At 40.4% G+C, this 27,788-nt stretch overlaps 1 protein-coding gene across 4 annotated transcripts; it reads left to right on the top strand.

The window, feature by feature from the left end:
• Positions 1 to 12: 12 nt before the first annotated feature.
• On the top strand, positions 13 to 27,788 carry LOC143886526 (GDSL esterase/lipase EXL3-like). 4 transcript variants are annotated; one of them, XR_013253865.1, is made up of 6 exons: positions 25 to 338; positions 870 to 1,000; positions 1,103 to 1,336; positions 23,793 to 24,048; positions 27,521 to 27,594; positions 27,726 to 27,788. XR_013253865.1 is itself a non-coding variant. In XM_077390533.1 (5 exons), the coding sequence occupies exons 1-5, from the start codon at positions 71 to 73 to the stop codon at positions 25,360 to 25,362; spliced, it is 1,083 nt and encodes a 360-aa protein (XP_077246648.1). In that variant the 5' UTR covers positions 24 to 70; the 3' UTR covers positions 25,363 to 25,571. The 4 variants fall into 4 exon arrangements, 3 of the variants coding, with proteins under 3 accessions (XP_077246647.1, XP_077246648.1, XP_077246649.1); XM_077390533.1 differs by lacking the exons at positions 27,521 to 27,594; positions 27,726 to 27,788 and adding an exon at positions 25,169 to 25,571 and having other exon boundaries at positions 24 to 338; XM_077390534.1 differs by lacking the exons at positions 27,521 to 27,594; positions 27,726 to 27,788 and adding an exon at positions 25,169 to 25,572 and having other exon boundaries at positions 23,793 to 23,957.

Raw genomic sequence — 27,788 nt, 5'->3', positions numbered from 1 at the left:
ATTGAAAATCCATAAATACCAGAACCCTAAGATTTTGTATCTACTAAAATCAGAGACAAAAGAGAACAGAATGCAGCTCTTATCTTTGTTAAGATCTTGTTCCATTCTCTCTTTCCTTGTTCTTCTCCATGAGATATTGGAGGTTCAATCCTTATATCATGGCAATAGAAGTAAGGTGCCAGCAGTGATAATCTTTGGAGACTCTATAGTTGATCCGGGAAATAACAACATGCTCCCTACCATTGCCAAATGCAATTTCCCTCCTTATGGAAGAGACTTTATACAACACAAACCAACAGGAAGATTCAGCAATGGAAAGATCCCATCAGACATGCTTGGTACACTAAAACTCCACAAACGTACCCTTTTAGAGTATATCAAATCAAATCTAGAAAGATCTAACCGTTGGATCATTAAGTGGTACATTAAGTAACTTTTAGTCGTTTTTTATTACTTTTTTTTTTAACCAACACCGTATTGAACACGAATTTTTCCCATCCCGTTTTTTCTGCCCCCAATCACATTCTGCTAACTATGGTTTGACATAAATAGTTTTGCACATGTATTTCATATCTTTCATGTAAAGACCTCTATAAACAGAATGCAAAGGCAACCCAGGTATTGATGGGTTCTTTTCATATTTTCCCTACATTCTAAACTTTTCAAACCCAACTTATGAAAATGGCTTCCTTTTCAAGAAATGAGAATAGGAAGTGGTGGAAATGGGGTCAGTCTTAGGAAAAGACAAACAAAATGGAATGGAGATGCTAGAAATGGGGGTGGAAATATCATGTACCATGCATTTGTTATATCCACAAGGATAGTATGGATACCTACTAATTTGATCATGGGTTTTGCTTTCTTTACAGCTTCTGCATTGGGAATTAAGGAGTATCTTCCAGCTTATCTTGACCCACAACTAAAACCCAAGGACCTTCTTACTGGTGTAAGCTTTGCTTCAGCTGGTGCAGGATACGATCCTCTCACGGCCGAACTTTTGGTATTTTCATCTCTAAATTTCTTCTCCATGAATTTCATTTCTTATTTTACTTTTTCTTTGTGATCCTTCTAAAAGATTAGTGTCTTGTATTTGCTATTTCAGTCTGTTCTATCTCTATCGGATCAGTTAGAGATGTTCAAAGAGTATATAGGGAAGTTGAAGGGAATTGTAGGAGAAGAAAGAGCTGGAAGGATTGTTTCAGATAGTTTCTACTTGGTGGTTTTTGGGTTCAACGATGTTGCCACTACTTATTTTTTTACTCCCCTCAGAAGAATACAATATGATTTTCCTTCTTACTCCCGTTTTTTGGCTCAATCAGCTTCAAGTTTTTTTCAGGTAAGTTTAATTAACATGTTGAGAGGTTTAGTGACTGAATTAATCTGTTTTCATTACCCTTTTCTTGATCATGCTTGCTCTAGAATAGCATATTATGCAGAAAAAAACTATATAAGTTAGAGAATTGGTATGATTTGAAATGCCCATAACAGATTAGGTATGGAACATTTTCGGAGCTCTCTGATTGGGAACTAGGTGGTTATTTGTGGTGGGACCCACAATTAATTTCTGCTCTATCAAGATCAAATGGCTTTGAAAAGGATTTACTCCTAAATTCAATGTGGGAGTTTTGTTAACCTAATTTATCATAGTGAAGAGGAGAAGCTTACCTCCGGCCATGGCAATTAGATCTTGACGCTACGAATTCCGACAATCTAATCTGGCGATTGTGCTGATCTATTGGAGCAAGCGGTCAAAAGCAATAAATCTTACTAAGAAAATTAGTGCAAAATTATAAATGGATTTCTTCTAGAACGACTCACACTTTAAGTGTGTAAATCCATGTGGACCACACACATTAATGGCAACATTTTCCCAAGCGGTCCATCAAGATCGGATGGCTTTGAGAAGGACTCACTCCTTAAATGCTACAGTAACGTTTTTTTTTTAGGGAAATGATTTCAGTGCAACTATGTTTTGATACATGCGCTCGTGTATCTTGTCTTTTAGCATTTAATTGTCAGGAAGTGCTTTTTGGGAACTGTAAAATGCCTTTTACAACTCTTTCAATACTAAAAGACATTGGTTTCCGAGTGATTGCCCGCATCCGTAGGGAAATAGTCCTACCCTGAAGGGGGTGGGGACACCCTTCGTTACCAAAAAAAATAAAAAAAAATACTAAAAGACAAGAAACTTGAGTGTCTTGTATCAAAACATGTTTGAGTTGAAATCATTTCCCTTTTTTAATCTATATTATATATAGAGAAATGTTATCAGCACTACTGTATTTTGATGATCGCACTCCTCACTTTATTAAAAGTACAGTATGGCCTGCACCATAGGATGATCCAAACCGTCCATTAGATGGGCCACGACCTAAATAGATTGTGCCTGAAAATCATTTCCATAGGATGATCCTACCCTCCGATCTATAAGATTTCCATAATATCCAGTTCTTCAACAGATCGGAGGGTTAAGATCAACCTATGGAAATGATTTTTGGGGCACAGACTATTTAGGTTGTGGCCCATCTAATGGACGGTTTGGATCATCCTATGGTACGGGCAGATGATGTCGAAATCTGCTCTACATGATCTAGGAGTGATAGAGTTGATTATGTAAATAACTTATACTCACAGAGTAGATGTTAGTAGAACCAGAATTATAGTACTTCAATATTTAAGTTAGAAATCAGAATCACAAGGGAATTGAAGGGAAGGAGATGAGATTCAGAAGCGTTACCAACGAAGAAGAAAGGGAGATGATTGTGATCGAACCTGGTCTTCCCAAGCTGCCTACGTACCCATTTTTTGAGGATCAAGTCCCGTTATGAAGGTGAGGGTCTCCTTTTATAGAGAATAGAGTCCACGATAGTTAGAATCTTACTATTTTTAGGAGTCTTTCTTGATTGGTCGACTTCTCCGGGAGATAAGTTTATATCTATTTTTGATAAATATCTTATTTCCCTGTACAATTAAGTTACTAACAATATGTCTCTTTAGTTCGGAAAATCACCGCCTTAGAGCATATTGTCTCTTTGAGAGATGGTTTTCCGATTATGAACGTTGCTATTTATAAGGAGAGGATAGTATTTCATTCCCTTATCCCGTAGGTCGGTTTCTAATTAGTCGGAAGTGCTACGTGTCGTTATTCAACGGTTAGTGCCGATTTTACCCCCAACATATTGCCCCCCACTTCCTTGAACATGGTTGGGCCGATGAAGTAGTTTAGAGATTTTCTGCTATGTAGGAGTTTGTTCGGTACCGACGGTCTCATGAACTTACTTTTGTAGTGACTAATCCAATTTACAACACTCGGTCGGTTTTTCCCCGGAAACGAAACCGAAACGAAACCAATTCTCATATATGCAATTACTTCTTATTTTATCATTCCTCGTTGTATATTACGGGGAACCGTCAAATCGCTCTTGATGTTTCTAACAGCGGCACTTCTCATAATGACGTGACGAGAAAGGGTCCGTGCATAATGGGCGTCGCTTCTTAGGACAAATGGCAACGTGCCACGTGGGTAGAAGGTGAGAAAAACCCAAGGGACACTTGATAGCGTTCAATTCCTTTCTTTTTCCCGCCTTTCCACTTCTATTTATAGGGGTTTTTCCTTAGATTTTATTCATGAAACCTTCATAACAGAGGCTTGTCTTCTCCCTTTTCTCGAAGATGTCAAAATCCTACAATAGCCCTTCTTCAAGAACCAAGGGAAAAGGGAAGGAGGCATTTTCTCCCAAGGTTGGGGTTTCCTCCCGCAATCCCAATCCTCAGAAGAGGGTCGTGGAGAACCTTCCTCCTCCACCGGGTTTTCCTCCTCGTGGCTCCCCTCCGTGCTCACACGAAGAAGAATCCTTGGAGGAGTACGTTGCTCGGAAGCGTTCCCGGTTCTCCTCTGCACATCGTGAGGGGATGGAGATGTTTGAGAAGATGCTGGCCATGGATAGGAAGATTACGTACCTGTGCATTGCCAATCTGAATATGAAGGAGCAAGTAGACAGACTCAACAAGCAGTTGGCCGAGTACGAAACCGACTCCCTGGAAACTCTTCGGACCCGGTGCCTAACAACGAGGACTACTCGAGCGAAGAGAACTCCTCATGACCGATCTGTTTAGGCTAGGGAGCAATGGTCATTCCTCATATGATTTGCATAATTTTTCTCCTTTTACTTTTCACTTTTCGTTTTACATGTTTTTGGCCATGAAGCCCCTCACATGTAAACAAATTTGAAGTTTTTAATGAAAAAGTTTACTCCTTTACTTGTAACTGTTGTTTACAATATTTTCATCTTGCTTTTAGAACTTGCTTGCTTTGATCCAAGTTGCACGTTTATCAAGTCATGAACTTAATATCGTGTTGCGATACATCACTTAACGCCTAAAAGTACGGCTGAATGTATAGGTCAATATCCATCTCACGTTACCGAGGATAGTATAAACTTACCATAATGATGATCGATCGATTTTGATATGCGATCGGCAAAGTGAAACCGTGTCTCATATACACGAGCTACTATATTTTTCCCATATTTTATTGCATATTATTGAAAGCTGTCAAATCATTTTTTTATAAGATGACGGTCCCTATCATGATGATACGATGGGAAAGGACTCCTTCATAAGGATTGCCGTTCCTTGGGACAAATGGTAGCGTGACACGTGGTCAGGAGAGAGGGAAAACTTTAAAGGATGGCTTTTCACCGCCTTTTAAATTCTATTTATAGAGAGATTTTCCTGAGTTTTTCATTCACAAGATCCTTTTGACGGTGACCCATATCTTTGTCTTCTTTCCCTTCTACCTTTCCTTGTTTCTTCCATTGCCATGGCTGAAAACCAAGACGTAGATCTCTCCCCTCCTTGGCTTTTCAGAGCCCAAATCGTTGACATCGATGCCATACCGGAGGTCGAAGTCATGATAATGCCCCTACCGGAGTCACCAATAGAACCAGTAGCGAAGAGGACCAGGAGGGCTTCTGGGAGGAAGGAGATAATGAAGAATGAGATTGCTGCACCTCCATCTCCTCCACCGCCGGCAATCAAGAGAACACCGGAGAGGGTTGAACCTTCTTCTCTAGCCCAGTCGAACGCCCAATACGAGATGTCTGACTTGAAGGGGATGAGGTTGTTTGCTCGTAACTATCGACGTTCAGCAAGGCAGGCCAAGGACCGGAGCATAGCATTCGCCGGCCGGTTCGTAGAATTGGCGCAGGAGGTGTGCGACTTGGAGATGAAGGCGGTCCTCCTAGACGAAGAGAACGCGGTGCTGCGCGCCTGCCTCGAGGCTCTATTGGGAAATGCTGGTCCCTCGGGAGCCTCTTCCGAGGCAGAGCCTACCGAGTGATGTTGCTCGGTGCCCCTGGATTCTGGTCTTATTATTGAGGAGGCGAGAACATTGTTCTTTGCACTTTTCTCACAATCTGGGGAGGGCTCCTTTTTGTTGATGGCGTGGGCGCGGATGATTTTCACCTTCTTTTTGCTGACTACAGTGATTTCTTTTGTTTTTTGTTTACATGCTGACCTCGAAGTCCCCTACATGTAATCAGTTGAACAGATTAACAGGAATCCTACTTTACTTATGTATGTCACTCGTGTAGTTCCGGTTTTCCTTTAAAATTAGTTTGCACCAATGCGCATTCATTGAGTCGTGAATTCATCTGGATTATCTCGTCTCAACTTCGGAAATCCGACAATAGGTATATGCGCGAGTCGGTATTCATTTGAAGGTGGTCCACCACCGTTTATTCAAAGATAATCATTTTTGCCACTCTTCTATCGATCGGTACCCAATAAAGGAACCATGTCTTTTAGCTTTTGAGGGTTAACGCCCCCTGGGAATTGATGCTTTTGATTATAATGGCAACCACAATTATTTTAGGCGCAATGATGAGAGATGTGAGGCGTCAATGCCTAGGGACATGACACGTGTTTCTTTTTAGACGGTAACCCTAGTTTTTTCCCCCCAAAGGGTTTTACCCCATTTATAAGGCTTTTTCATCCTTTCATTTTTCACCAAAAGATTTTTTACCTGTCGAATTTGCTTCAAGGGTGGTGGCAAAGAATAGCGAGAATTTTCTTGCCTTGGAAGGTTCATCTGGTACCTTCATCCCTACAAAAACCAGTAAGTTCTTCTCCACTTCTTTCTGGTATTTCTGCCCTTAAACATGCATGATGCTTCAGATTCACAAAACCCTTCCGAGAGCGTGGGGCATATGGAGAACTCAGAGTCTCGTCATAAAGTAAATTCAGATGAAGGGCTTGGGGACGAGGCCAACACTAGTGAGCCACCAGCTCCGGTAAAATCTTATAAGAAAAGAAAACCCACTAGGAAGGAGAGGGCCCCGAAATTGTCTAAAAGAATCAAAACTGATTCGGGGGTAACTAGTGATGTTGACAAAGTCGATGACATTCCTTTGGGTTTGATAATGAAAACACCGTTAGGGAAGCAACATATTTCCCTAGTTAAAGAGTCGGCCGATTTTTTTGAGGTTTTGGGAGATGTTGGGGGACCCCATATACTGGACATAATCGCGACTCAGGTTTGCACCTTGATAGGAAAGAATGTAGATGATATCCGTGGGGAGTACCTCATTCCTGATGATTATTTTATTCGGATACCCAACTCCATCGAGTAAGCTTGTGAAAGTTCGGTCGCGGGTGAAACGACCTTTTATCTAGAGGTCTTTCGCGGGGGTCTACGATTTCCCGTAGCGGAAGTAATTCCTCAAATCTTCAAGTTTTATGGGATAGCTCCCTCTTAAGTCTTTCCGAACAGTTGGAGAAATTTATTGGCCTACTTGGCCAAAATCAAACTTTTGAATGCTGATGTGTCGGTTGATATCTTCCGTTGGTGTTTTAAACTGGTGGATGATGGGGAATGGTTGACCATTACGCATCGCCGAAACATAATGATTGGGGCAAAAACCCCTTCTTCAATCAAAGGGTGGAAGAATGAGTTTGTTTTCGTTCGGTCTCCAACGGGCGCTGGATGGGATTTTCCCTTTGATTGGAGAAAACCCTCGGCCGACAGATTAAGCGTTTTGCCGAAGCTAGGAAATATGGGAAATAAGATTTTCAGGTCCATCTTGTCGGGCTTTAAGATTGACACCCGGGAGTTCAAAGACCATGAAAAGCTTGTATAATATGGTTTGTGCCGCGAGGTAGTTCGCCCCAGAGTTTCCATCAAGGGGGTCGGATCCGCCAAGAGCCGTAATTCTCATTTCTGCTTCTTATTCATTCGATTGTGCCCTTGTTGAAGGTCCTAATAATTATGTTCCTTTATGCAGGAATGACGTCTCAACAAATGGGTGTTCCTAAGAGGGGAGAAGTCCCGGAAAAAATCCAGGTTCCTGAGAAGAGCAGAGAATCCGAGAAGGATAAAGTCCTTAGAAAGGTAGCACTCCTTCGCGACCGACCCCAACGATATTGGTAGGGGCTCTGGAGAGGGCTCGAAGAGCCAGATATGGGGGGCATCAACCCGGTACTGCCCCTCCTTTGACGACTCTTTTTGAATAGTCGAAAGAACCATTTGGAGGAAAGAGGCATGATCCGGGGAAGAAACTCAAGGAGAGCACTTCCGAGGTTCCGAGTAATGGAGGTCCTAGTAATCTTTCCCCTTCCTTTACTGTTGACGGGAGTAGGTGAACACAACTTCGCTTTCATCATGTCGACCTTCCTGAAGGAGACGCACAGGTTCGGGGGACTCCCTTTATCTCCTTTTGGAAAGTTGGGGACAAGGACTCGGACATCCATAACCCACGGGTCGGGGTGGAAATGTGTCTGAGCAGCGTGCTACCCAATGATAAGGAGGAATTACGAAAATTGAGTGCCGGGGTTTTAAGCACTTCTTCCTTCATCAACAGAAGATAGTAAGTATAACTGAGCCTTTCTTCTTTCCTTTTTCTCATTATACTCACTCAGACTTATTCCCCGCTATCCCTTGCTAGATGAATGACCTCAGCGCCGTAGCTTCCAACCGTATCATGGACACATTAGCGGACAACCTACAGCTTCGGAATGCGGTTGGCGGCCTAGAAGGAAAGAATAGTTCCTTACAAGACAGAGTTGCAGAACTGGAGAAAAAGGAGAAAACCGATAAAGAGGTCATTACCCCACTCCGAAAGGACTTAGAGGACACACAGAGGAAACTCAAAGAGTCAGAGGAGGTCGTTAGCGAGCTAGTTCGAGATCGGTCGGTAGTCGAAGCAGGGGCAATCACCAAATTTAAGGAGAGTGAGGATTTTGGCTTTGAAGTAGCGTTCCACGCTCTCGACTTTGAAGTGAGGGGGTTCAAAGAATGCAAGAGGCAATTCCCCCAAATTATGCCCGATTTTCCGGTAGAGCGCTTCACCACCCCTAAGACCAATACCGTGGCCACTGACTCTCCGATCATTGCCGAGTTGAACCCTCCTTCTGCTAATGTTTAAAGTTCTTTTTTAGATGCGCTTGGTTCTTTTTAAACTTATCTGGTTTGTAATATTTGCCTAACGATAGGGCATATACTTTGTGGTGGTGCGCTTTTGTTAGCACTTCTTGGTACTTACAAGTACCTTTTATTTATGTTTATACGATGCACGAGTTCTATTCCTCACCTTTATGGGGGAATAAGACTTGTACTTTTGATTTTATGTACCTCCTGCCTTTTCTCTATGAGGAGACGGGCTTTTCTTTTATTACTCTGATTACTTCCTCTCTCATTCTTATTTAAATATAAAAAGGGGGAATCCAGGTAAGGAAGTGGCCGAACATTTGGTCAGTATTTTTCTTACGAGAAGTGGGTCGGACCCTCGGTCCTATTCCCATTTTATTTAGGGATACGCTCTATTGTTCCTTTATAAAGGTAACAATTTTTGAGTATTTCCTTTGTGCTTTCCACTTCTATCGTATTTCTTCGATTGATCAATTCGAAGTTGACTGACCCGCCCTCCTTTATGAGGAGGGAACTGATATCCAGCGATATTTTTAGTGGCATCCGGGATGATCAACCTCGGTCGTACTTTACATATCATCTTGTTTGATCTAAAGATCAGGGCATCGGGTCCTCCTGTCTAATGGGTCAGACGAGTGCCTCACCCTAGTCGACCGACTTCTATGCTCTGTCGGCGGGCATTAACCTTAAGAGGTTAATTGATGTAATGGCATCAAGTCCTCCTGTCTAATGGGTCGGACAAGTGCCTTACCCTACTCGACCGGCTTCTATGCTCGGTCGGTGGGCATTAACCTTAAGAGGTTAATTGATGTAATGGCGTCGAGTCCTCCTGTCTAATGGGTCGGACAAGTGCCTTACCCTACTCGACCGGCTTCTATGCTCGGTCGGTGGGCATTAACCTTAAGAGGTTAATTGATGTAATGGCATCGGGTCCTCCTATCTAATGGGTCGGACAAGTGCCTACCCTACTCGACCGGCTTATTTGCTCGTTCGGTGGGTGTCGACCTTGTGAGGTTAACTATATAGTTTATATAGGTATGCGAGGGCTTTGTCACTACCCCTTTTTTTTAAAGGTTTGACAATCATTTTACCTTGTTTATTTATTTAATATTTTTCAACCATGTATAGAAACATATTTAACGCATAAAAACTTAATAGGAACACTTTTGAAACAAATTTAAATTTTATTTCATTAAGCTAAATTCCTTATTACATCCTTTTAGAAAAACTATTTCTACTTATTCTTGCATTTAAAAAAAGAGAAAACAAAATAACAGAAACTAAACAAAGAAAAGGTGACTAGACTTACTGATAGAATTTCCTTAGGTTCTGCATATGCCATGTTCCGGGGATCGGTGCGCCAACTAGATTTTCCAATTGCTAGGCTCCTGGGCATAAGATCCTTTTAACTCAGTAGGGCCCTTCCAATGAGGGAGCGAGTTTTCCGGCATTCCTTGGGTCTGAAACCTCTGCTCGTTGGAGTACCAGATCTCCTTCCTTAAGAGCTCTTTCTTTCATCCGATGGTTGTAATACCGAGCGACCCTTTGCTGGTATGCGACGACTCTGATCCGAGGTTTTTCCCTGGTCTCCTCTACGAGGTCCAAACTGCTCCTCATGAGTTTGTCTTTCATTTGTTCATTGTAGCCTTCGACTCTTGGAGAGGGAATGACTATCTCAACTGGAATGATTGCCTCAACACCGAATGCTAGGTTGAATGGAGATTCACCTGTAGCGGTGCGTGGGGTAGTTTGGTAGGCCCACAGGACATTCGGTAACTCTGACGCCCAAGTGTTTTTGCCGTCTTCAACTCTCTTTTTAAAACTTTGAAGGAGAATTCGGTTGGTTACCTCGACTTGTCCATTTGCTTGTGGATGTCTGACCGAAGTAAATCTTTGTTCGATCATAAGCCTTTCACAAAAATTCCTGAATTGTTCACTACCAAACTGGGGCCCATTGTTAGTAACCAATACTCTTGGTATCTCATATCTGCAAACAATGTCGTGGTAGAAAAAGATTTCTGTCACCTTAGAGGTGGCCTTTTTTACTGCTTTGGCCTCTACCCATTTGGTGAAATAGTCTATTGCGACATATAGTATCGTATGCTCGCCAACTGATGGTGGAAAGGGACCTAGTAGATCCATTCCTCACATAGCAAAGGGGATTGGGATGGAGATAGAGGAATATTGGGTTGCTGGCTGGCGAGGTACCGATGAAAACTTTTGGCACTGTTCGCACCTCTTGACATAGTTCTGGGCATCATCTAGTATGGTCGGCCAAAATAACCCTCGGCGAAGGACCCTGTGAGCCAGCACTTTGCCCCCCGAGTGATCTCCACATATGCCTTCATGTACTTCAGCCATTGCTCGATCGGCGTCTGTGGGTCGGAGACACTTTAGTAGCGGCCAAGAGAATGATCGTTTATAGAGCACTTCCCCTTTCAGGATGTAGAGAGCATATTTGGCAGTGATTCTCCTTGCTTCCTTTCGGTCTTCCGGCAAGGTGCCATCTTTGATATACTGTATTATGGGGTCCATCCAGCTGGGTTCGTGATTAATATGAGTAACTTCTTCTCTCTCTCTCTCTCTCTCTCTCTATGCTGGGACAGGAGAGGACCTCAGTATTTACGTTCCCCCAGCTAGTGGTCTCTGAGGAGGCCATTTTGGATAGGGCATCGGCTCTGGCATTAAGAGTTCGAGAAATTTGAACAATTTCAAATTCTTTGAAAAGAGTGATTTTCTCTCTCACCTTTTCTAGGTATTTAAGCATTCTTCGATCTTTCGCCTCATAGATTCCATTAATATGTCCAACAACAAGTTGTGAATCACTATGGGCTTTAAGTCGGTCGGCCTCCAATTCAAGGGCTAATGCCAGTCTGGCCAGGAGTGCCTCATACTCGGCCTCGTTGTTGGAAGCATCGAAGTCGAGTTTCAGAGCATATTCCACTAAAAATTTATCGGGTCCAGCCAAGACTAATCCGGCTCCTCTTCCACCTGCATTGGTTGATCCATCGACAAACAACATCCATGGATATTGTTTTTCTTGTTCATCTTTTATGTCTTCCTGCCCCCCCCCCCCCCCCCCCGAGTCTTCGGTTGAAGCGGTGCATTCTACCACAAAGTTGGTGAGTACTGGCGACTTAATCACGCGAGGAGGTCGCACTTGTATGTCAAATTCGCCACGTTATACCGCCCAATTGATTAATCGTCCCGAACTGTCGGGTTTTTGAAGGATTCTGCGCAATGATTGGTTGGTAAGAACGAGTACGGTGTGGGCTTGAAAGTATGGACGCAATTTCCTGGCGGCACGAAAAGATATCCAATCAAGGCTCTTTTGGAAATACACACGATTTGACCCATCTATAATTTACTATTACACTTTGTAATTACATAAAGCATGTTATAGAATGGATATGTGGGACAACTAGGTGCTAAGTAATAAACATGTTTATTCACCTAGGGCACATAAAGATGTCTAAGAAAGAATTTGAGTTGATTTCTTTAGACAAGACATTAAATACCATAGTTTTGCTAGAAATGATAATGTAAACAAGTTTAGGTACCCAATTTTCTAGCAAGTGCCATATTTGTCCAAAATAGAGTTTAAAGAATAATATTTTGGTATATTCACAATTCAAGTACCATTTGATGCTGTAAATTTCCATTTGAGTTCAAGTCTTTAAACCTATGAGTTTCTTCTCTTTTTGGTTTTGCTAGAGAGATGTGATAGATCGTACAACCTAGCTTATAGCAACTACCAAATAATGTTTAAATATGAGGACATACTTGTAAGTACAATTTGAACACAAGGGCAAATGATGTGGTTGATTTTCCTATTTAGCACAAATTATGGTTTTCACATTGAATGCTCTATTGTGGTTGTCATGTGGATGAATGACATATTCTAAGTGCATAATGATTTTTAAGTATATGTGGGCACTTAGACTAGGAAACTCAAAATGATATTCAATTAGGCTCATCATATCAAAGTCTCATATTAATTACATTGTAGCATATAGACTTTGAATTATAAGAAGATACATAGATACATGTTATTCAAACAAAGATAGGCATATAATATCTATACACTCATATTTTGAAAAGATTTTCAAATTAAGCACATTGAATATTGATACAAAAAGGTTAACCAACCATAAGCATACTGTATCAAAAATTTATTTTCAAATGATATTTTATTTTAAGGTCATTACCCCTAAATCTACTAATCATATGATGTGAATCAAGTAGGGGATTTTAGAACCCAAACCATATTGGGTCCAAGCAAGTTTGTTCTAGTTGATGTATCTTTTCTAACCCAAACAAACTTACTACTTTTTACAAATCTAAACTTGCATCTAGATTTGTAATGTCCAAATCTACCACAAAAATCACAAGACATATATGAGTAAGTAGAGGGACGGGATGAACAACAAGATGAACTACAAGAATGCATATGAGAACAATCATGTTTTATATTTTCTTGTAGTCTAAGATTTTCAAACACTAATGTTTCATTCTTGAAATTTAAAACATCTATTTCCGTTTTAAAATTCAATGATTCAAGAGATGAAAATATTTTGATTTTCTCTTCTTCTTCTTTAAGGAGTTGGTTTTCTTCTCTTAGTGATGTAATGGTTTCATCTAATTCAATAAAATCATTTTTAAGCATTTTATTTTCTTCACTAAGATGTGCATGATCTATTTCTAACACCCTAAACTCCTTTTTAATACTAGCAATATGATTTTTTAAGTTTGAATTTTTAGCTAGTTGATCCTCAAGTTTCTTATGTAATTCTTGGACATTTTCAATTAGTTCTTCAAATGTGAATTCGGCATTATCCAAGGGGTTTTCATTAGATAATCCCATTAAGCACATGTTTTGATTTTGAAGATTTTCAATAGAGTCCAAAACAGTTTTAGCATTTTTGTAAGAGGATACTTTTTCATAAATGTTAGGTGTTAATGCACAACATATCGCAATTAGGGCTTGTGTGTTTAGTAAAGATAATTTTTTGTTATATTCATTTAGTCCTTTAGATTTAACATTTAAAACAAATCTATTCTCAATTATCTTTACCATATCTTTATCTAGACCTTTTAAGTATGTCTTCATATGGATCAACCATGATCCATAATCCGAACCATCCAAAATAGGTAGTCTAGATCCCATCTTTTAAGTTGCCAAAAAATTTGATCTTTTAACTCTTAACCGGTTAGGGTCTTAATCAAGAGCCCAAGCTCTGATACCAACTGAAATCCAAGTAGTGACTTGGTTTGCCAACCTAGAGGGGGGGGGGGTGAATAGGATGCTTATAAAATCTTTTGCCTTTTAAAAACTTTTCCTAATATTTCACCTAAGACCTATCCCTTGTTTAATTAAGTTTGAAATAGGTGAACTTAAACAATATTACAAATTAATATAAGTTCAAAACCCTTGTTGATTAGCAAACTTAATTAGGTGATTTATAGCCTAGTTAGCATTGTACAATTATTTAATTGAAAACAACATGCTAACTACTCACTCAATTCTAACTATGTAAAAATGCAAGCACAAATAATAGAGTGAGAGGGTGAGAGAGAAAAGCGAAATACCAACACAAGTGATACAAGGATTTATAGTGGTTCGGCAAACGGCCTACTCCACTCTACTCAAAGTCGCACTTGAGGATTTCCATTATTGAGACCTCCACGGCGCCCGGCTCCGAGGCTTTTACACTCCAAGGAAATTACATAAGGATGCCCTTCCACCTTTACAATGACTCTCCTTCTCCGCCGAGTTCTAAGCGCTTCCACCTTTCTTGTCTTTCCTTCACCGCCGAGATCTAAGCGCTTTGCAAAGAAGAAGATAGCTTTGCCTCTAAGTAGGTTACAATGTACATTGAAGTTCTCACAATATTCTCTTTAAAATAAACAAGTTTAAGCCTAAACCAATCTCAAATGATTTTCACAAATCAAGGCACAATGAGTTTGGTTGGTGAGAGAAATTAACCCAAAATAGTTGAAAGTGTGTTTCTAGGGTTTAATTAGAGTTGAAAATGTTCTCCTTAATGTTTTCAAACCATACAACATGAATATATAGGTTCCTAACACAATATTACCGTTTCAGGGGCAAATTGATAATTTTTGGGTAAAAAAGACCACTAGCCGTTGTAGCCGCAACGACAATATTTTTTGAATTCATAGTGTTCTCGGAGTCCCGAGAAAACGGCCAGAGTATAAAAATTTACTACTGGACCATTTCTCGGAGTTCCTAGAAAATGTCCAGAGTATATTTTATACTCCCTGGAACATTTCTCGGAGTTCTGAGTTCGGACCTCCGAGAAGCCTAAGTTCAGCAGATTTTCTGTTTTTCAGAGCTGATTTTTCTTTGGCTTTTGCAACTCAATTTTATCATGTTAAATGGAATGTCATGAGGGTTCCACAATGATGGAACACCACATGGTCATTCAGTAATCCAATTAGGCTCTAAGGGTGTGTTGTATTTTTCACTAGTTTTAGGGGTTTAAAACAATGTGCCTTGACAAGAGAAAATGCAAGAGAGATAGGAATACATTCTACCCTTTCTATCACTCTCTTGAACTCTTCTCTTGAGCTGGGATCTTCTATGGTTAAGCTTCAATGCTTGAACTTCAAGTTGTGGTACAAGCTCCTTGGTCCTTTGCATTGGTTCTTGATCCTCTAGCTTTGGCCTTCATGATTTTCTCTGTATGTTCAATGCTTGATATGGATGATGTTGAGCTTCTCCTTAGTAGATCCTCCAAGGTGTGGTTTGTCCAAGAATTCTCTAGCTCATTTGTCCATTGGTTGGTTCATCTTCAAGCGTAGGCCAACAAGATGTGTGCTAGTATGATTTGACTTGTGCAAGACATGTCTAAAGCACAACACTCAAGGCAAATGATCAGTCCATAAAAGACGAATCAATTTGCGTTTGTTAATCATCAAAACAAGGTGATTGATTGAACCCATGGGGAACCCTTGGGCTTACAGGTGTTGAGACGACCGCTTCAAGCTTGTTTAGAGCCGGGCGTCTTATGATGGCGTTATAGGTAGAGGGGACCTTCACAACCAGGAAAGTTTGCATGATGGTTTTCTGGCAAGGCTCGGTACCGAACGTTACAGGTAAGTCTATTATGCCTTCGATACTAATCGATCCACCAAAAAATCCATAGATAGACCATTCTACTGGTGTAAGCCCGTCCAACCCTAAGTGCATCTCTTTAAAAGCATTGTAATGTAAGATATTGACAGAGCTACCAATGTCTATCATTACTTTAGTCACACTGTAATTAGCAATAATAAGGCGGACAACGATCGCATCATCATGAGGGAGGTAAGCATCGCCGTAGTCATTTTTGGAAAAGACTATTTGCTCCTCTCTATCAGTAAAATCCGATCGTAACTTTTTTGTTGGAACTTGCACTGCATGAATTTGGGCGGCATAGGCCTTCTGCCAAGAAATTGTTGGTCCTCCTGAGGCCAGCCCCCCAGCGATTACATCGATGTTCCCTACAATTCTGAGTGGAGCATCGGTCCTTATATCCGGAAGTTGTTTTACCTCAGAAATCTTTCTGGTTTGGTCATTCTCGACGATCGATTGGGTCAGATTGGAAGGACCGGATGTCTTTGGGACCTCGGGTTTATGGGAAGGTCCATTATGCTTCGTGTCCAAAAAGTATTTATCGACACGCCCGAGCCTTACCAACCTTTCAATTTCATTTTTCAGATTATAACAATCATCTGTAATATGGCTATGGTCGCCATGAAAATGGCAATATTTGCTAGTATTACGTTTTCGACCGGTACCTTTCATCTTTGGTGGCCATTGAAGATCCTCCTTTCCTCGGATTTCATAAAGGATATTTGCTACAGATGTATTTAAAGGAGTGTAGTTGTACCTTTCGAACTGTTGCTCGGGAACTCGGTTCCCAGATTGTGACTGTCGATTATCGGATCAAGGAGGTTTGCCCTGACCATTAGTCAAACGGGCCTCCTCCTTTCTCTTCTCCGGAGCTTTGGCTAGTTCTAATTCTTTTTCCATGGCGAAAGATTCTTCATCGTTAACATATTTGTCCGCTACAGCCATTAGTTCTTGGAGATCTCGGGGAGGGTCGATATTCAGGGCTACTTTAAGATCCCTGTTGTGAACAACCGATTTCATCGCTGATCTAACCATCTCATGATTAGGATCTTTGATTTGCGATAGTTCAGCCCTAAACCGACCAATAAAAGATCGTAAGGTTTCTTCCTTTCCTTGACGGAGAGCGAGGAGCGCTTCGGCAGGCTTTTTCTGTGGCCGACTATTGGTGAAGTATGTCACAAATTCCCTACCTAATTCTCAAAAAGAAGATATGGAATTAGGTTTAAGGCGGCCGTACCAACTATTCGCTCCTTTTTTTAAAATATGACGAGAAAGCGCGACACATGACTGTGTCGTTAGCACCTTTGAATTCCATCGCCCTCCGATAGGCTTGTAAGTATTCCAATGGATCTGATGTACCATCGTAGAGATCAAGTCTTGGTAAATCGAAATTCGGCATCAATTGGGCATGTTCTATAGCCTCTATGAATGGCGATTGTACTTCATTCTCCCATTCAGTCAGGAAATCCGGCTCATAAAGTTTCTTAATATGGCGCTACATCTCCCTGACTTGTCATTGAAGTTCGGCAAGGAGTCCCGAGTCAGGCGCATGAATTCCGTCTCTCAAATTGTGGTGCGGGTTATCTTGCACTTGCTTCGGGTTTCCTGTGTTATTAGCCCTTTGGGGGTCGTTATTCTGGGTTGGAATAGGCCGAAAAGTTAATTCTGGTGCTCGTCGATCGTTGGCCTCCCCACTTCCATGATTCGGCCTGGGACTAGTAATCGAAGCAGAAGGTCAGTGATTTACTGGCCTCTGACTGCGAGGATTTCGACCCTCAGGTGATTCGTCTTGCTCTTCCTCTAAATGCGGATTCTGCACTTCTGCGATTAGTGGAGGAATATCGACGTTCCGAACTATCGGTGGAGGGGGCGGTAAACATCTCAATATTTCCTGCAGGGTGACCGAAACGTTCCCCACTTGCGATGCAAGTTGGTTGAACATGGTCATAGTAACTGGAGTAGTATCTTCGTTGTTAGGCGTTTCCTCCGGAATTTGATTCTTGGGGATTATAGCCTGTGCTTGACTCCTGATCATCACCCCTTCGCCCTGTGGGTTAGCTGCAACAGATTTCGATATTTTTGACCTTGAATTTGCCCTGTGAGGGTCTCCTTTTATAGAGAATAGAGTCCACGATAGTTAAAATCTTACTGTTTTTAGGAGTCTTTCCTAATTGGTCGACCTCCCCCGGAGATGAGTTTATATCTATTTTTGATAAATATCCTATTTCCCTGTACAATTAAGTTACTAACAATAGGTCTCCTTAGTTCGGACGATCACCGCCTTAGAGCATATTGTCTCTTTGAGAGACGGTTTCCCGATTTTGAATGTTGCTATTTATAAGGAGAGGATAATATTTCGTTCCCTTATCCCGTAGGTCGGTTTGTAATTAGTCGGAAGTCCCACATGTCGTTCATCAACGGTTAGTGCCGATTTTACCCCCAATACGGGCCATACTGTACTTTTAATAAAGTGAGAAGTGTGACCATCAAAATATAACATTTCCCTGTATATAACTATAAAACTAAAACAAATAATTTTATTAGGCTTTGTACCTACCAAGAAAAAAAAACGGAGGTTGGGAGTTGGTTATGGCAACCCCGAACTAAAAAAAAAGAGAAAAAAACCAACAAACTAAACTAAACTGGGCCGGGGTTGGAAGTTGGCCATGGGAATCCCAGAATCCTCAAGACCAATAGAATTTAAATAAATGGGAAACTTTGGATGTTATTTAATTTGCACAATCCCCTTGGTCACAATGTATTAAATATCTTACATGACAATAGGTGTTATTTAAAACTTTATAAATGTAGGTCTTTGTATAGATATTAATTGCTTTACATTACAAACAATAAAATTTAGAAAATCTATATAACTATACTATATTTAGTTTAAAAACTTTGTGGCCACTGAGGCTATTTAAAACCTTATGAATGTGAAGCCCTTTTCATAATTAAATATTTTATATATGTAAATTTCTTCGTAGATCTTATACATGTAAAGTTCTCTATAACTATTATATACCTTATTATAGATATAAGTTTCTTTAAACAATTTTAAGCTCTAGCTTTATTTTTACCTCATAAAGATTTTAGTCATAAAAATGCATATTGCTTCAGATTATAGTGTTCGCAGATGCTGTTTTCTTGTCAAACTTATAAAAGAAATAAAGTGGGTACTCCTTCAAACAGGAAGTGCCCTTATGGCTGTAGACACCCCATTTTGATCTGGCCCCATTTTCCCAGAAAAATTGAATAAATCCCGAAATCCGAGTCCCAAAGCCGAATTCACGGTCTCCTAGAATCAAGTCTCAAATTCCCTAAAAATCGGGCCCCGAGTGTGAAAGAAACCCGAAAAATACTCATTTTAAGATCATTCTCAAAGTCTAGTTGAAGCCCAAATAATCTCTATACTCCTATTGAGACCCTCGTTTAGTGGCCCCAGTTTGTTCCTCACTTTTACAGAAAAAAAAAATTGATTACAAAAGAATATCCCTGATTTTTTGGATTGGCACTCTATTTGAATTCCCCAAGTTTTAATGATTACCCGCACATTATGTTTTCTTATGTACACCCACTGTCCTTACTTTTGGGTATTTTATACCCCTACAAGATAGAACCGAATATCATTTGCCTTTTTATGTTAAAGAGGAGTGAATCAGAGTTTAAAAGGGGTGTCCATCAGAGGTAAATGAGACAAATATATCACTAATCTTCACTCCCTGCTTCTTACCTAGGCCCCCTGTATAATAAACCATGATAAAAAAATACACTACAAGGGGGGCTGTCAAGGGAACGAATGGGGGATGTGAATTTCTCATTTTTCTTTAAGTAGCATCGATTAGGGCATCTGTAAGGGGGTCTTCTTTTGTTCTTCTCCCCAACAGAGGGCTTCATTTTTGCAGCCACAGGGAAAGGAGGGGGAGGGAGAGCAGCTCCAAAAGAAGGGAAGGTCTCTCATCTGGCAGCCACAGAGAGAGAGAGAGAGAGAGAGAGAGAGAGAGAGAGAGAGAGAGAGAGAGAGAGAGAGAGAGAGAGAGAGAGCTCCATTCGCCACCACCAACACCGTCCCCATCTCCAGCCAGCCATCTCCATGCCCATCGACCACCACAGCCACCACCATCATCTATTTCCCATCTCTGCAAACGCACCTTCTTCATTTCACTATCAAAACCCACCTCATTCTCAAACCCATTTCGGTTGTCTTCTCAGACCATCCTAACCGGAATCCGGTAAGAATCCGACCCCCATTGCCATCATCTACAAGCCCTCCTTTTCCTTTCATCTCTTTCACCTCCATACCACCATCATAACTATCAAAACCCACATCTAGCAGGGCCCAAATCCACATCCTCTGATTGACCCCACTCCTGCCATCTCATCCAGATCCACCCTCTTCTTCCCCTATGCTTCTTCCACCATAGCCAACATCTGCAACTCCTACCCTCCCTATCACTTTTACCCTTGATTCCATCTCCTTCTTCAAACCCATCTTCCCAAACTTCCATCGCCATCACCAACAGACCTCATCTTTTTTGATTCCATGCAATTTCCATTGATTTCGACCATTGCAAACCCTCAGCCCTGCAAATCCATTCTCAGCTATTATTTTTGACCATCCTCTCCAATTTCCAGCAATCCATTCCGACGACAATTCCATCCCGACAACTTCAGATCGGAGGTCATAAAGAAGGAAAGAGCATCATCGTCGCATAGATCCGATCCTTGTCTCTGATCGTCACCATTTCAACAGGTAATCTTATCACCCTCTCTGCAGATCATGTTTGAAAAGGAATTTTGTTCACCATTAGGGCCCGTTTGGATGCCTAGAAGATCTTGATTTGGACCTCTCACATTCGTAGCCCATTGGCATGGTGATTTGGATCCGGATCCGGATCAGATCTTTGATCTTGATTTCTTTTGCAGCCCATTTTGTACTTTGATGTGAATCCGAATCAAATCCTTTGATTTGAATTTATCATATCTGCGGCCCATTTTTGCACTATGATTTGGATTTGGATTATGTCTTTGGATTTCGACTTCTTGTATTTACAGCCCATCTTGCATTGTGATAACTACACTACTTTGCTTTGATAATGGCATTACCCTCATCCTTTTCTTTGTAACTCACACTCAAAGGCCATTTCTATGTACTACTATTCATTTTCACGGTGAACATTCAGTGTAATGATAGCAAAACAGACTGGGTAATGCTCTTACTAAAGGGTTGTAGTGTAGCCATCAGTTGTAGTTGTTGATGTTAGAACCACCAAGTTTAATAGTTACATAATGTCATGCTATCCCATATGCATAGACAATTTTGCACCTTGGATCTCATTTCTTTCATATGATCTGTAGAGTCGAAGTTATATTTGAGGAGTTCGTTTAGAATAGTGTCCAAGTCCTTGCCCTGAGCTCATCTGAATTCCTCCTATCTTTCAATATGTGCATAGAGAAAAAGAGATCATTTTATTTTTGGTTTCCAATGTATATATCTGTGAGGTTATTGGGGTTGGTGTTCTTAGACTCATTCCTACTATGGTTTTCGTTCTCTGATGTACGTATTTCTTTAGCAGGGAGTTATGACTTAGTTCCTTAGCATGTTGTCTGCTCTGATTTCATGGTTTTTAGCGTGAGCATTTAATTATAGTAGGTTTGGGTTTGGGTTTGTGTCCTTAGCCACTCACCCCTTTCTCTTTTCCCCTTCTATCTTCTTCGGGTTTTAGGCTTATGCTCAAGTTCAATTTTCCATTTCTAAGGCTTCTCCTCGTCTTGCAACCTTCATTAGAATTTGGGATTAACATTAGAGTTTGATCTTTTCATTGATTTTCGGGAGTTTTCCCTCAGGTCAAGGTGATGACGGAATGTTTCTGGAGCCACCCCTTGCCCTTCACATCTTCTTGCCGTCCTTGGGATTCTTACAGGGAGTAGGGGTTCCCTTCTTTCCGAGGACGTCATCTCTTACAGGGTTAGGGGTTCCCTCTTCTTCGAGATCACTATTTCTTCTAGGGTTTAGGGGTTTTACCTTGTCTTCTTTCGGGATCATTCTTCATACCTCGGGATCCTCTTTGATTTTCAGGATTCTATTGATTTTGGTAACACGTCTTGTCGGGTTAAGGCGCGACGGACGAAAACCTCCTGAGCCAAAACCCCCTTTCAATCAAAGGGATAAAATAACAAAAATCTAAAAACATCAAAAACACCAAAAACTCGTTTCGAACTACGTTGGCTTGATCCCTTCCCACAGGGTACGTAGGTAGCTTGGGTCCACCCAAGTTCAGTCAAACCTTTTTAAGAAATATTTTCAAACATTTTCAAACCTTTCAAAATAAAAACAAAATGGGCAAGGATGGTGATTGCTAGGTCACTCGGAGTCCCCTTTTCATTCCTTTTCCGATTTGATCGTGGTTTTCTGGTTTTCATCGGTTTTCCGACGTTTTTGGGACGGGCGATGACGTAGCGTGGCCCCTTCACAGGGATTGTCCTCGCTGAGCTCAACGATGGGTCATGACGATCGCGAGACTTGTCCGATCTTCAGCAGATCAGGATCGCTGGGCTTGATTCCTTTTGAATCGCTCTCTGAGCCTATCGTGTGTTCCATTTTCTTTTTCCTGGCATTTCTAGTTCTTGTATACCGCCGACTTTCTGATTCATTTCTTTTCGTGCATCTCTTAGCGTGTTTGTCTTTAGTTTCTTTTATGTTACCTTTAGTTTGCTTATTTCTCTAGCGTGTGATTGATTGATATTTTCTCAAACTTGTCTCTCGCATAGGTTCGCATGCTAGTGTGTTTACTTTACTGCTTTGGTTGCTTAGCTATAGCGTTTATTCATTCGTCTTATCCTGATTATTTGTCTAGATCTAGCTTTTTACTGCTTTCTCTATCTCATTATATCTATCATTGTCTGTTTAGTGATAGCTCTGCATGCGGATGTTACTGCTTTCCTAGAATGTGACGAGTTAGGATTAGATGCGATGAGTTAGGATTTGGATGTTTATTTTCTTTTGCCCATCCCCGGGTCATGCATGCTTAGATAGACATTTTCTCGAGGATACTCGTTCCCATTTCACATGATTTTCGCCCAAAACTCTTCAAAGTTAATTAAAAATGGCATAAGAGACCAAGTGCTTGTACTTGGGTGAATTGGGGGTGCTCTTCGGATTTTCCTCATTCGTCACCAGGCACGGACCTTTGCATCTCTGGTTATCTGTTGCGACAGAGTATTTTATGGGGTTCCAAGGCCGACTCCCTGGATGGCGACTCTGAGTTATTTTAAGTACGTCTTGGTTTTGAGGCTCCTGTCTCCGGATAAAGAAGCATCTCATACATATACATCGCCACCAATGCTGTGAGTGGCATCATTTTGAGAGTTCCTTGGTAGAGCTCTCCTTCACATTGTGGAGATCTTAGAGGATTGACGGGGGATCTCGCGCCCTTTGCTCACCGTCCTCAGGATCGGGGTCCACAATGGCCTTATCAATTATGGGTGACAAAATGGTAAGAGCACTCATGTTTTAATGTAGAATTTCAGATAATTGGTTGTGGTTCTAGGACCAAAGCCACACATGCTCATTGGATTTATTAACATATGTTTAGTAATATAAGTAAACTTAGGCCTGCTTATCTTTGATTTTGAGAATTGATTTTGTGTCAAAAACTAATTATTAGCAAAGTTGATAGCTTGGATTGATGTGTAAAATTGACTCTACATGCCAGCAATATGTATATATTTTTGTTGGGATGTAGAATTTATAGTAGTAATTCGATTCTAAAACTGTGAATCAAACACGCAATGTTGCCAAGAATATGTTTTGGATTCAAAATAGATTCTCAAAATCCAAAGCAAACATGGCCTTAATAATTCCGATTGAGCAAATATTTCACATGTATTGATCTGATTGGCCTATGTTGGTGTGGTCCACCATAGATCCATATTTTAGGTGGGGCCCACAATGAACTTCTCCTATTGATATCCAATTAAGTTCTCATATTTCCTCAAAATTAGAAGTATTGATAAACCACTGGATTTACCCATATTTTCTTGAAACATTATCATTCATTCTCTATTTATTCTAAAATTTATTTAAGTACACTATTATTTAAAGAAATTATGCTCTCAACCCCCATTAGAGAAGAAAAATCACAACAATTAGTAAAGAAAACAAATTTCTAAGTATAGGATTTGATTCTTAATTCTTTCAATGTAAATATTTGATATGGATTTTTTTAATGTCAGGAATTATACAATCTAGGGGTTCGAAAGATAGGCGTTGTGGGCCTTCCTCCCATAGGATGTGTTCCTTCTCAGAGAACCCTTGCCGGAGGTATCCTTAGAGACTGTCAAGCTACTTATAATCAAGCAGCGATCAAGGTCAATTTGGAGCTATCTAAAGCGTTAGAGGTGCTTAATACCAAGCTTCCACGCTCAAGGATGGTCTATATCGATATTTACGATATCTTACTTAAACTTATTCAGCACCCATTTAATTATGGTAATTTGATCATTTTCATAGTCACCATCTTTGCCTGCACATTTTTTTCAGTTGGGCTCTGTTTCCTTCTACGTACCATTAACACAAATTTTACACCCATTTTTGACTTAAAAGTGGCACATAAAATTTGTTTTACAACCATCTTACATATAAAGAAACAGAGCCTTGATGGTAGATTTTACTGGAGTGCAAGTTGCAACATGTTTCAACTCAGATGGGCCTGATTAGGCCCAACGAGACTTGTAACTGAACAAGAAGGCCCGAAAGATCTCGTATGACCAGCATGAGCTTGACCCAAACTGAGTCATTAGTGGGTCCGGTTCAGGTATGTTGGGCCTTAAAATAGTGATCTAGGCCAATGGCAAAGGTTGATTGGGTTTGAATATCTGGCCCATGCTAGCATGAAGGCTCTTTTGATTGGATTGGAGGTGGGCCCACCTCGAATGAGGGTTTGGACCCAATCAATATAATTGGGTCTGAATAAACTTACTTTGTAAATGAGGACAGAGAAAGTCACTTTGAAAAGGCGTATGTCTGCTGGTGAAGGGACACTTAATCATCTATTTAAAGATGGATAATCAAGAGAAAGACAGTGTACTTTGCAAGAAGAATGGTCAAGATAAACCAGTCTCTTGTTATATCCGACAATGGATCTTTTCCAAGATCTTACAAATACTGAGTTAATCTTAAGCCTAATAACTAATTTCTAAACTTTTGGGTCAATATAATTGAAAGGTAATTTTTCTGAAAATTAAAATGTAACTTTTGGGTAACTTTTGGGTGAGTTTCTTGGAATATGTTGTTGCTTTCTTATAGAGTAGAGTCCTAGGCAGTTAAGGAATCCTCCCTTTCTTGGAGTCTTGCCAGATTGTGTGAGTTTCCATGAATATCAGTTTTCATCTTGCTGTTGTGGTTGTGAGTTCTAGGGTTTATAGGGCTTCCTAATGAGTTGATAATTTACCTGTTTACCCTCTCCAGCCTTTGATGTGCCGGGTTTCGATTAGATGCAAAATTTTACCCAAATAATCTTGCTTCTTATCATCATCATCATTATTATTAGTGGTTTTTTCCAGGCAGTGGCTTTGTTTATTTATATTTTCAAAATTTGGGTTGTTTCTAGGATTTAAGGAATCGAGCAGAGGGTGTTGCGGTACAGGAGAACTCGAGGTTTCAGTCCTATGTAACAATTTAAGCCCACACACCTGCACTGATGCTTCTGAATATGTGTTTTGGGATAGTGCTCACCCCACGGAGAAAGCTTACCAGATCATTGTAGACAAAATTGTTAACTACGATATTCCTCGCATAATCTAAGGCAAAATTGTCTTCCTAATTCATGTCTTAAACAAATATATGTATTGTTTTGCATTTAGTTTGATTCATTTTTCATTCTATATCGAATGTAATAGTGTGACTCGAAAAAGAATTTAGTTTCAAAACTACAAAAGTAAGAGGCCAGAACAATATACTATCGATGAACCATGGAAGAATTGAAATCTTAAATCAAAACTGTGTGGGTGGTGTGAACTATCTAAGTAAGAATGCTTGATTTTTGGAGATATTAATACAAACATCAAAATCCATTCCTAAAATATCTAAATTCATTGGAAACTAAATACAAATACAAAATATAGGTCCGAATAATCTAGTTTTGGATGATTATTAGACGTTGATTACTACGAGTCAAGCCCAAAGCTCCCATTTCAGTATATGATGTGTAGACTGCTTTATTGTTTTTCAACCTGTTGTGGTATCTAATCATTGAATCCTAGTGCTTTATATCTTTGATGCGAGTTCCTTGTGATAATGAAGGGGTTTTGGGGAAATGAGAGTTCCTTGAGATAAAAAAGGGGTTTGGGGCTGGGAGGTTTATTGATAAAGTCATCAAAAGCTTAAAAGTATTCGGAATGAAAGTGAAGAAGATTTTTCGAACATGAACAAAGAAACTGCTGCCCGGATTGAGAGAGTCAACTAGTTTTAGAGAAGATAGAGAGGGTGAGATGCAGAGATTGAAAAGCGAGAGAAGAGATGAGAGAGACTGGTCCCAATACATAATCCCATTTTCTTGCAATGAATTAGTACCGAAAACTCAGAAATAAGTTTACCGCCCTTCTTCTGAAACTTGATTATTTCAGAAATAGTTTTATGTCGTAAAAATGGGTTTGTTGAGATTGCAACTGGCATTAAAATCTGGTTGATGGTAAAACTTTGTTTTCCAGTCATTTTGGGTCGATTGGAATGGGCCCTAGAGGGAGCTTTCCCGAGTAAAGAAAAGGGACAAACGTAACATTTTCCTTTAATAAAGTATGCCGAATCTAAACAGAATCATCATCTACACTTACACTCACTAATTTCGGGCTAGAGAAATGACCCTCGGTATGGATGGTTTGAAGATTGTCACGATCCTAATGGGTTCAAAGGCTTAGCTTAACATGTTTCATCAGTCTCGAATTCCTGGTGCATTGGTTAGGTACCTATTAGAGCTAACATCACGTCTCATGAAATGGGAGGAGGAGGGAATTCGGCTTTTTATATATATTGAACCAGAGTTCCCTTCCCCTCAGACAAAGATTCACCATATCTTTTTTTTATGGGTAAACTGGGGTTTGGCGGAGACCCCAACCGGTTTATTTGATAAAGAGAAAGATGATACAATAATAGGCACAAAACCATCCCTATCTCAGAACATGCGAGAGAGGGGGAACCAAAGCTCAGCACATCTGAGCGACTAACACTAAGCCTAAGAGATCTAAATGCTCAATACTTGTGAATTACATAATCATCTAATTTGGTAGGGGTATGTAGGGCTCTTTGTTAGCGTCTTGGCCAATATTTCTTGTGAACTTCTTGCCATGATTCATGTGATTCCTCAAGTTATGTATTCTATTCTTCACAATTATCCTCTTGCTTGACCGGGATTAGATGGACTACATTACATTCATCTGCTCATAATACTTCCTTTTTTTTATATTCTTTGGGACCTTTTGTGTTTGGCTCTTTGTGAGCGCTTGGCCAATATTTCTTGTGAACTTCCTGCCATGATTCATGTGATTCCTCAAGTTTTGTATTCTCTTCTTCACAATTGTCCTCTTGCTTGACCGGATTAGATGGACTAGATTACATTCATTTGCCCATAATACTTTCTTTTTTTGAGATTCTTTGGGACCTTTTGTGTTTGATGGATTGTCTTCCTTTTCTGAGGAGGAATCTAATGAGGAGAGAACCTCTTCAGGGTCCGAGTAGTCCTCTTAATCTCTGTCCTCACTCTCTATTCCTTCTTCATCGGGTAAAACATAGCCATCTTCCATAGTTGGTTTAGGGGAAGAGCCCAATAACCCATGGCTTGGGTTTAGGATCTCAAGATCTGTACTCTGTTGTTCTCTTTGGATCTCCACATCTTGGTCTAAATTTTCCAATAATTTGAAAGTGTTTGAATTGGTAATTGCCTCAGCTATCTGTTTTCCTTCCACAGGTTCCACAATTTGATCTACTCTGGCTTTCTGAGATTCAGTTGTATCCTCCTGACCCTCCAGATCATTATCCATGGTAGATCATTATCCATAGTTTTCTTCTTTGGGATCCACTTTTGCCTGATTTTGTTTGGTTTTGAATCTTGAGTGCTTGGGGTAATTGAGCATCTCCAAGTTTGATGACTGAAATCTTTGCAATGCTTGCAGGCAGAGGGCTTCCCGTATAAGATCACCATATCGAGTGAGGACCATGTATAAAATTGATCATCA

The sequence above is a fragment of the Tasmannia lanceolata genome, unplaced genomic scaffold (genome assembly GCF_043159265.1).
Source record: "Tasmannia lanceolata isolate RefF3 unplaced genomic scaffold, GAP_Taslan_0.1 ptg000011l, whole genome shotgun sequence".
Lineage (NCBI taxonomy): Eukaryota > Viridiplantae > Streptophyta > Magnoliopsida > Canellales > Winteraceae > Tasmannia > Tasmannia lanceolata.
This window is presented reverse-complemented; position numbering and strand designations above follow the sequence as displayed.